We start from the raw sequence: 11,060 nt of genomic DNA, 5'->3' as shown, positions 1-11,060 counted from the left end.
GCACGAGCTAAGCACAGTTTCTAACCCTCACGGCTGAGGCTGCGCTGGCCCAGGAGGCACCTGTGGCTGAAGAAGCAGCCCTGAACCTGGAAAAGACTGTGCTCTCCCAGGGCCGAGGCGAAAGGGGAAGCTACTGCGTGTCCCCTGACAAAACCACGCTGTGCCCCACCATCTGAGGAGTGCTCACCCCTGCTGAAATCCTGCCAGACATGGCAAGAGCAAGGGCATGCAGACAGGCTGGAAGCCTCCATGTGTGGGTGGATCTGTCTACTCCCAAGAGCCTGGAGATAATGCTCAGGTGACACAGAAGCAGCTGCTATGAGAAACCCATGAGAGATCAGAGTGGCAGCTGTGCTATATAAATAATAACACCATTTAGGTTGCCTGAAAAATCCTATTCAAACAAGAAACTTTTTCTGTGCCCCAAGAGCAAGAAATACACAGCGGTGGCTGCTGTGAGAAGGGAGGCAGCAGGGCAGGGACGATGGAGGTGGCATTCCAGCAGTGTACACTGAGTGGCATAAAGAAAAACCCAAACTGCTAAATAACCAGGGGAAGGAGGGGAAAGACAGCGCTACTACAAGAGAGTCTGTTTCTCAGGTGGTGTCCCTCTGCACTCCCCCTCCCTGTGTCCTGGCACCCTGAGCACCCCGGAGCCGGGAGGGAGATGCTGACACCCTGGCCACCCTTCTGCCTTTGGGGGAAGCAGGGACAGGACTGGGGGAAGATGTTGCCATCTGATGATGCTCATATAGCTTTGTCTTTTCAGGGACAACCGATACTGGGAGGCAGCGCGGGACAACCCGGTTCATTTCTTTGCCCCATCTCAGGCAGCAGCAACAGGAAATCCAGGAGCTCTGTGAAATGACAGGGAGGGAGAGAGAGAGAGTGAAGTCCCTTGCCTCGGCTGGTGACGTCTCTCCTTCCTCCTTTTTTTTTTTTTTCCTGTCCCTATAAAGAATCTCGGGCTCGCATCAAACTTCCCAGCGAAAGCAAACCAAACCCAGAGGGGTGGGGGAAAAGGGAGAGAGAAACACCTAAGGCGGGATCTGGCCATGCCCAAGCCCCACTGCCTGCCAGCTGCCTGCTCCAGGCGCTGCGGGGTGCCCCCCCGCAGGTAGCCAGGCTGGGGTACCTGGAAGCTCCCTCTCATCCTGCCTCGCAAACTCACTGAAGTTGAGAGATTTGTTCTTCCTCCTGATCTCTGCAGCACCTGCACCTCCCTGGATAAATACATCTAAGAGGAGGCTTTTCAGTTCAGCCACCTCATCCCAAACTCCAGGCGAAGGACTGCTCGGAGCAGCGACTCACTGACTGGAGGAAACTTTTTGCCAAACTTTTCTGGTGCTTTGCTCTGCTTTATTGACCCCTTGAGTTACTTTGCACCACCCAGATGGGCTGGGGAGCCTTCACTGCTCAGGCAGAGTAACATCCCCCCCCCGCCCCCCCAGGCACCCCATGAACTACAAGAGTAGGAGGAAACAAGGAATAAATTTATCGTGAAGAGAGGGGAAAAAACCCAAAAAGCCTAAAAACTTGCACCTCGAGAAGAAAGGAAGGAAAACAAAAACTGCAGCCCAAGGATGAAGCAGTGAATGGAAAGAACAATTTAACTGGGATCAACAAGTGGGAATTTCTGCACGCCGTGCTCGTCCCCTCCCCTCCCGCTCCAGCCCGAGGGCTGTCAGAAACTTATCGCTGGCAAGAAAACTTGTCCCCGTTTGCGGACTCCTGCGCCTCGCAAGGGATATAGCGGTCACCCGCTCCGGCGATGGGCCCCAGGCCGAGCGCCGCCCTGGCCGTCTACGCCCTTCAGGGGCTGTTCCTGGTGCACGGTAAGACCCGCTCACACCTGGGATTGCTCCTTCTCCCCCCGCGCGGCTGAGTAACGGGAGCGCGGCGGGACCTGCCGTCCTCCCACCTGCGCCACGCCCGCGGGCCGCGCTGCTCCCCGCGGCACCTCGGGCCGCTCTCGCTCCCCGCGGCGCCTCGGGCCGGTCTCTCTCGCCCGCCGCGGTGCCTCAGGCCCGGGGCCGGTCCCGCCGCGGCCGCTCCCGAGGCGGGTCTGCCCGCGGTGCCTCGGGCGAGGGCGCGCGGCGGGCGCTAGGTGGCGCCGGGCGCGGGGAGCGCGGCCAACGGGCGGCGGCCCCGGGGGGTTCAGGCCGCCGCTGCCGCGGGTGCCCGGCGGGCAGGTGCCGCCTCTCTGGCCGCAAACTCGCCGACGGTGCGGGACAGGTCCGGTTTTACACCTTCGAGGGGTCAGGGCTTCATTAAAAGAGATTGGGAATTAAAGGGGGGAGGGAATCTCCTTGAAGTGGTGTTGTGTTCAGAGGCCATGGAGCACCCCCCTGTGAGGACAGGCTGAGAGAGTTGGGGGTGTTCAGCTGGAGAAGAGAAGGCTCTGGGGAGACCTTAGAGCGGCCTCCCAGTGCTTAAAGGGGCTACAGGAGAGGTGGGGAGGGACTCTGCATCAGGGGGTGTAGGGGTAGGACGAGGGATAACGGTTTTACACTGACAGTAGATGTAGATTAGATATAAGGAAGAAATTCTTCCCTGTGAGGGTGGTGAGGCCCTGGCACAGGTTGCCCAGAGAAGCTGTGGCTGCCCCCTCCCTGGCAGGGTTCAAGGCCAGGTTGGACGGGGCTTGGAGCAACCTGGGCTGGTGGAAGGTGTCCCTGCCCATGGAACTAGATTATCTTTAAGGTCCCTTCCAACCCAAACCATTCTATGAGTCTATGATGACATTTTTTTTAGCCCCTTGAGGCTTCAGCACTTGGTTAAAAATAGCGGGCCCTCGCATCTTTGGGCCTCTCCCCAGCATGGGAGTGCTTCAACCCTCATTTGATCATTTTAAACAGACCTGAGGGAAAAAAGGCTTCAAAAGCAGAAGCTGTGGTGTGTCAGGGAGCATAGGGCACTATCTTGCTTTCTTCAGGAGGGATGAGTGTTCATGTCAGAGCTGTGTGGGCATTGCAGGCAAACGCTTACCTTCTTTTGGATATTTCGTTTCTAATTCACGTGGTGGTTCTCCACTGCATTCCCCCTCTCAGCCCAGATGCTAGGTTCTGTTCCCTGTTCTCCAGTACTCATTTTACCCTGCTGCAAATGCACTCTTCCCCTGGAGTTACTCCCAGTTTTCACTGATATCAGAAAAGCCAAGAGGCAGGTTAATGAGATTTAGAAGAGCTTTTCCATCTGCCGTATGACTTTTCATTATCTCATTAAGCATAAGGATTTTGCTGGATTACCATGCTATTCATTCATGACGCTGCAAATTGTGTAAGGGAGATGGTCTGTTATTTACTGGGGAATTCCTTCTGACAGTAATGATGATTTTTTTTGTGTGTGATAGTGAATGTATTTCACAGCACAAGACTGTTGCTTCTTTATCGTATTATAATCTTTTCGTAGTTTAGTATCAAGAGGATAGCCCCTGGAAACACTGTGAAGCATCGCTGTCCTTGATTTTCTTGGATTCATTCAGGGATTTAATGTATTCCTTCTGCAGAAAGGAACTGATTGGCAAGCACTAGCCCCAGTGAATTTTACATATGCCCTACAGCACCTTCCCCATGGTTACCTACAGAATAAGTAGCTAAACCTGAGACTCTGCTCCAAAGGGCTTGTCCAGCTTTTCCCCTACAAAATGAAGCAGCAAACCTTAAGGGTAAAAAGGACCCCCTCCACCACAGAAACCCTAGCAATGGGCGGTAGCAGTGCCCAAGTTAACCCTGGAGAAGGCAGTCCCAGAGCACACCAGCACCCACACCTTGAGCTGCACCTGGAGCAGCAGGGGAAGCTCACACAGCCCTCAGAGAATTCCTGTAATGTGCTACATCTGGCCAACACGTGCACTAGCAGCCAGCTGCATGCTATGTTAGTTTTAATGTCTGAATAGTCTGGAAAAGCTACCCATAGAAGGCATGTGACCAGAAATCTAGTGTGAATTTCACAAATGCATAAATCACCAGACTTTCAGGGATCAGAGAGAGATAGTAACAAGTATTCGATAGGAGGGAGAAAACATGTTTTGCCGTAAGTGTTACTGTGTCTCCAGGGTGAAGCAGACAGCATAGCCCAATTGTTACTGAGGAGGTGGGTGAACTGCCTGGCTAGAGATACTAGCCACATTTCAGGGCTGACTTGGGTACCTACTTACCAAGTTAGTTTCCTAATAACTTTGGAATTTGGTCCAGATTCACTTTTCCATCCGTGCCAGGCACAAAGAAGGCAGAGAAAAGGCAATGTCTGCATCCTGTGACAAAGAAAGGGAGGCAAGCACGTCACTAACAGTCCCTGTAGGCAAAGGCTGATGATGGAGCACCATTATGGATGTCAGACCTTTGTCCATCATTAGGAAAAGATAATGTGTTAGCACAGTCTCTGCGTGCCTTAATTAGGCTGGAAGCCAAACTGAAATAGGGCCAGGAAGTTGGCGGATTCTGGATAGCACTGATGTTATTGAGGTATTAACTCCTCAGCCACCTTTCCCTCAAATATCACCTCCAGCAGTGAATTCAATGGAACTTTGTTTGACCTTCCAAGGCACAAGAGGTGCAGATCTATTTTGTAGGCTGTAGGTTAAACCTTCTGTGAGATCTTTGTGGTCAAAATTAGGCAGAGTTGCCCTGAAGAGTCTGACTCTGATTCAGATCCAAACAATTTCCTCTGCAGTGCAGATGAAGACATTCAGTACCTGAGGTGCTGAGTTTGGGCAGTGCAGCTGCCCAGCCAGGGGTACCTCCCAGGTCAGGACTTCCCAAGTGCCCAAGTGAAAGGAAGCTCTCTCAGCTCATACCAAACCTTAGCAAAGGACTCTGAATGCCCTCTCCTTCTCTACTAGTAGTTGATTGCAACTGCTGTGTCATTACCTCTTGCATGCTCCTCAGCAGCTGGCCAAGGCTGCCTAGGGGTGCTGTGGGTACCAGAGGACAGAAGTTAACCATTAAATTCATCCAGGTCAAAGGATGATCTCATTTAGAGAACTCCTAATTTATTTGGTGCTTTTAGTCTGTCAATGTTTAGCAGGGGGAAGAGAGCATGCAAACATCATCCCAGTAATTTCCTGCCTTATTATAAAACACAGCTTCAAAATATCTTACGCGTCTTTAAATTTCCTAAGACAGTTCTATAAGTATAATTTCTTTTTGCTTATTACACATCTTATGTTCAATTCCTTAAGAGTACTGGTTAGGGTCTTCCTGATCCTGATGTAGTAATTACTGTGCAGGTGCCAAAAGCTCGTGCATGTTTTGGGTATGAAGTGAGTTGGTTAAAAAACAACCCTCTAAAAAACAATCTGCAAATAATTTTTTACACTAGGAACACCTTGTATCTTGCATGAAAAATGTAGTATCTTTTACCCCTGACAGTATAATCAAAAAGTTTCTAATATATGAGCAATCCAAATAACTTTTCAGGTATTGGAATAAACTCAATAATTTCAGTGATTTAATACTGGAAAACTAACAAGATTCAAGAATAAAAATTGGGTCCTGCCTGATCCCTTTGAAATTAAAGCAGGTTTGTAATTGAAAATGTCTTTGTTTCATTTTGCAACCTCTTCCACAAATAGAATATACTAGGATGAGCAATTTAGCTTGCCAACATATACATTTCAGTTATATCACGTAGCAGTAGCTAAGTCAAAAGCTTCAGGAGCTCAGACTCCTCCTGGTTTGCCGACTAGGATGCTCACAGCGTAGAGCTGGGAAGACTGCAGGCTCAGTGGTGCACTGTTGCAAAGTCAGTGGCATTAAGGATATGCTTTTGCCTTTCTCTGAGGCAAACAGTGCTGGAAAGTTGAGGATTGGATAAGCTGGCAATATGGGCTGTCGATCAGTTCTAGTAAACCAAAAATGTGTCTTTTAATTGGTGTTATTCCTAAACATTTGCTTTACTGTGGGAAAATGTTATAAAAAGCAGAGAAGACATTTTAAGATTGTGATATATGAGCCTCCTGTCTGAAGCTGCCACATTCAAAACCAACTGGAAATCTCTTTACACTAATTCATCCATTTAAGGCAAGGAAAAAAATGTGAATTATTTCTGAATACTCCCTGAACTTCTAAAAAACAGCATCGTACCCAAAAGAATACTGAGAATACAAATCAGATTGTTTGTTGAAGGTTTCTGTTACAAGAACTTACCATATTTTCTTTGAAAATTTTAAAAAATATTTATCTGCACACATTCCACCATTGGTCTGCTAATATATATCAATCTAAATAAGAACAATGAGGTACATTTGAGTTATCTCTGTCCTTTTATACATTCTCTGAATTGTACATTTTATGATGAAGTATTTGTACAAAGCAATAGCTCAATCTACTTCAGTTTGAAGTAATATATCAAGTTGGGCTGAATATATAATATTTATGTTGCTAGTAGGTTTATGCACAAGGACAAAAGGTTTCCAACGACAATAGGAGATTTCTTACGTACAGTCAGTGGTAGGTGATCTCTGTTTTTCATAACTTTGTCTTCCAAATTGTCAGCGCAGTTTGAAGGAGGGTGGAAATCTGCCCTATGCTATATACATTCAGAGATGAAACACATCTTTTGCTTCCAAAGACATTTGCAAAGTATATGCAGCAAGAGTCACTTGATCATCAGCAAAGGACACGAGAAACAAAGGAGCTGCTTTCAGTTTACATTGCAAAACAGTTTTCGGGGCGGCAACAGCAACCTGCATTTTTTAAAACTACACAGGAAATTTCCAGGAGGCAGCGTTTGACTTTCAAAGTGAGTATGAGGACACTGAAGCTTAGCCCTACTGAAGTTCACATGCTTAGTTTGATATTTCCTCTGATCAACCTTGCTCCACCTTTCCTTTTTTCTCTAAACCAGCTTGATGTCACTGGAATGGGAATTACAAGTAGAAGTAATTAAAATATTTTTGGAATATCTAAACAACAGATAGGAACAAAATAGATCTGTCCCTAGTGTTTTCCTTCAGAAACCAGCTCAGATGACCAACAGGACATGAAGGCATCTAAGTGCCAATAAAGACATTTCTGTTTCTCCATTCCTCACCTTTGGGCAGAGCATCTAACTGTACTCAGTCACAACGATCAAAAATAAATTGAGTACCTAAATAACCTGGCATAGAATGTGTGTAATAAAGAACTAATCTCCTCATCAAGTTAGGCACTTCTTTAATTTTTTCTTTTTAAGGCCACAGAGAAAGTAGTAGAAGCTGCCAAAATCAACCAGCCAAGGTTATTATCTGGAAATGGCATTTAATATAAGCGCATGTTTGAAGCTTGCCCCAGGGAGCAGAACTTTAGCAGCAGAGAGCTTGCAATCATCAGAAGCAAGGCAAGATTAGAACAAATCATGTGAATCGAGGTTTTCTGTATGAGAGGTGTGACCTTAGAGAGTTGTCCATGAGCTGCTTCCTCAAGTGGGGAAGGAGGAAGTTTCAGACAAGGTGGGGAGTCAGATCTCATGAGGCTGTGATGAGCAAAACTGATGGCTGCCCATTTTGTGCAGATTGCTCGCTGCCCAAGTGCTGAACACGCTTGCACGGGAAACCCCAGCTTACCTGAAACCAGGTATTAACATAAATTTGGAACTTGAACTAGGCAAATATTGTGACTGCCTTTACAAGCTGATCATATCTCCTGCATTTGCCAATGACTAGAACACAAAACAGGAAAGAATCTCTTGGATCAAGTCCAGTCCCCACTTCACAGAGCTGAAGCTGGTGCTTTTCTTTGCCATAGCTGAGACGGGGCTTGCAGCACATGCAGCCATCACTGGCATCATGCTGTATAAACCAAAGGGACTATCTCAGCTCTGTGCTTTCAAAGGCTTTGGAAATGTAAGCAGTGAATTCACATACTAAGGTCAGCTGAGCTACTGCCCTGTGCGAATGTTGTTAACTTTTGTATTAAGCTTTAACTAACAGTGTAATACAGCTTTGCGCTCTGATGGATAGTGAGTAAGTCTGTGGTCTGCTTCTGAGGCAGTCCAATTCCCTCATCTCCAAGTCCTTGGATTAGTCTGTCTTTACAGCACATACTTTTTGTCCTCAGTACATCCTACATCCCTCTCCGGCTCCCCCCCTCTTTCCTGGACGTCTCCTAAACTGCCCTCAGGGCTCAGGATTCCTTGAATTTTTACATTAGAAAAAGCCAAGAGGAATTTCTCAGCCTTTCCATAACAGGAGTCTGCATAGTCTCTCCTCCATGTACCAAAATGAATTTTGCCTTTAAAATTGTGCCTGGTGCAGAGATTTTGGCAAGACAAAGTGGGATTGCCTGAGACCTGCAGATGAATCTCTCATTTTCTGCAAGCAGAGGCACTAAGTCTTTCTACTGTCGTTAATTTTACAAGAAGCAATTTTTGCAAGCCTTCCCGCCCAATATCTAGAAATGCAGGAGTCACAGCTAGTTCGTGGTGTGTGTGTAACCAGTGTTCAGGGCTTTTGTTGCAGCTCTGAGCAGTAAAGCTTTTAGCACTGAGGAGTCCTTGACATTACTGAACAAGAAGAAACAAACCTCATCTAACCCTTTGAATGATGACATGTTCAACGAGCCAGTCTTCCTTTGTGCCCTGCAGGGAATGGCAAAAGCATATGGTCCTCAAGATTTCAAAATTCAGCCAAAAACTAAACTGAGGCCCAGAATGTAAAGGAAATATAGGGACCAGCCTTCTATTTTCAGATCACTTGCCTTTGTCTTCTGCATTTCCACATAGGTTTCCTTAGATCTTCCTGTGTTTTTCTGAACTGTGGGAACATGATTGCCAAGGAAGTAGAGAGGGGAGTTTTCAGCCCTGCTGGGATTGTTCTTGATTTGAGGGTCAAGGAAGTTTGACCTAGTCATTACCTGTTCCATTTTTTACAAAATCGCCATGAATCTAAAACACCTCAGCCAAAATGTTAGCTTCCTTAGAGCCCGTGGCTCAGAAGTTGCACACCTTAAATTCTTCCTTACAGATACACTAAGGTCAATTTGCAGGAAAAGCATCAACCACCATGGGGCTACTTTGCCTATTCCTCTATAGCAGTGAGTAAAATGGGACTCCTTGTAGGGATACTCCACACAAATACACAGAAACAGCTATTCTGTGAGGCATTTATCCTGTTTATCATTAACTCATATCTCATTAACCGAAATCAGTGCTGAGTAAAATAATTTAGGAGTTAGAGCAATTTTCTCCCTGTCCTCAGAAACCCACAGCGGGTGATGTGCGGTGGGGCCTCCCAGAACCCCAGTCATGACCCTTGATTCCCCCACAGCTACTGAGAAGGGCTCACTTTGGCTCTTTGTAGCCATGGGGATCATCCCTGAAAACTGACACTGAGCCTGGACTTCCCCAGCTTTTGGGTTGGGTTATGCAGGGGGGCGGTGTTTCAGACCTTTAATGTGCAGATGCCTACTACAGCGTGTCCTCCAGGAGTTATAAAATGGTTTTTTCCTCTCTGCTTCTTCACTTGTTCTTCCAGCTGCCTGAAGCCAGCTCCCCGAGGGGCCATAACATATGCCCACACAGTAGCATCTGGAAACCCTTCTTGTGGGCAATCCTAATTACAGTACGCCTTCATACAGGAAATGGCTGTTGGAAGAGATTGCCCAGAAACCTTAACAGGAAGACGCTGTGTTTGAAAGGAGGGAAGTAAAGCACTGTGGATTATCAGTTGCAAACCTCAAGGTCTCTGTCTTTCCTTGAAGAAAAATAAATCCCCCAGGTGCAGTGTTGTCCAGCACTGGGTCACTAAGTACATCCCCCACCTCCCCTCAGGGAAGGGTACCCACTCCATTCACTGCTGCTTCACTGCTGAATTAATACTATCATTGCTAATTTGCATGAGCATCCACTAGTTAAAAGCACAGTCACTACTTTGCTCCTTAACCCATGAGGAATATCAGAAGAAATGATAATGCAGCACCCAGGTGTGAGGAAAATGCTTTTCCCAGATCTCTTTCTGGATGTATATGAAGCAAAGAAGTTGTATCAGCTCTTGCTGCATGGCCCAGCAGGACAGAGCTAAACAGCAAATTTGGCTAGTTAAAAGGGTTTGTACTGTTACAATTAAAGGATGATTCAAGTCAATCTAAACAATGATGTCACCCTGAGAACCTTTTAAACACAATTTAAGCTATTACATGGTGCGAAGCAGAGAGAATCGGCTAGCCTTTTGGCCTGCCACATTTTTTTCTCTACAAATGGATGATGTCTGGATTATTCTCATTTCATGTTCATGCACTTGGGACAAGCTTTTCTCTCAGTTACACAGGTTTAAGGCTGTAGCTTGGCTGAAGACAATAGCCTGTCTTTGAATTTGCCTTTGTGTGACCAAGAACATTTATTTTATTATGGTTGTTTAGCCATTTTGCGGTAGAATCTGAGTGAGAAAAGAACTGACTGAAAGCTGGTCTCTCACTGCATGCTTTATAAAGGTAGAGATTTTATTGATCTTGCTGGAAAATCCTGATTTGTTCTGGAAGTGAAAATTCACTGTGAGAAAGCTAAATAGCCTGCTTACCTTCCTGTGATGAAGGAAAGCCAGTGTATGGCCCCTGCACAAAGACTGCAACATCCAGATGCGTGAGGCAGCACAACAACCCCTACTGCTATTCCTGAACACTCCAGTGTACACTCTCACTTCACATTTATTTTGGCTTTAAAGATCCCATTCTGCTAAGCCTCCTGGAGGCTCTCATGCTTAAAACAACTTTCCTTCAGTCTTGGCAAATTTTCTGTTGAGTAAGGACAGAGTAACAGCTAAGGCAAGAGAACAGGGTTTGGCCCAACAGGAATTACCAGAGAGAGTAATTAATCCCCAGAATCCTATGTCAGCATGAACCAAGAAGAGCATGCAATGGGGAGGGATTCCCTGGGGCAGAGCTTCCTCTGGCCCTTGAACTCAATGCAGTTGGCCCATCTCACTCTGAAAGAGCTGTGTGTTTGTCACAGCTCATCATCCCACTCAGTGATGACTTTTCCAAATATAATGACACTGTGGGTCTCTGGGAAAGTAAGGCCCAATTGTTACTATGAAGCTGCTAATGATCCCGTTAACAGTTTTATTACTTAATCCACTAATAGAT

The 11,060-nt window shown here is 46.6% G+C and overlaps 1 protein-coding gene across 3 annotated transcripts in view; it reads left to right on the top strand.

Annotated features, from left to right (window-relative positions):
• Window positions 1–1,002: 1,002 nt before the first annotated feature.
• LOC141964428 (vascular endothelial growth factor receptor kdr-like) overlaps window positions 1,003–11,060 on the top strand; it is a 141,379-nt gene continuing 131,321 nt past the window's right edge. For all 3 annotated transcript variants that reach the window (XM_074914786.1, XM_074914785.1, XM_074914781.1), the window contains exon 1: window positions 1,003–1,835. In XM_074914786.1, the coding sequence (XP_074770887.1) occupies window positions 1,772–1,835 (64 nt within the window). In that variant the 5' untranslated portion in view covers window positions 1,003–1,771. The remainder of the gene's footprint in view (window positions 1,836–11,060) is intronic.

Source organism: Athene noctua, chromosome 11 (assembly GCF_965140245.1).
Source record: "Athene noctua chromosome 11, bAthNoc1.hap1.1, whole genome shotgun sequence".
Classification (NCBI taxonomy): Eukaryota; Metazoa; Chordata; class Aves; order Strigiformes; family Strigidae; genus Athene; species Athene noctua.
This window is presented reverse-complemented; position numbering and strand designations above follow the sequence as displayed.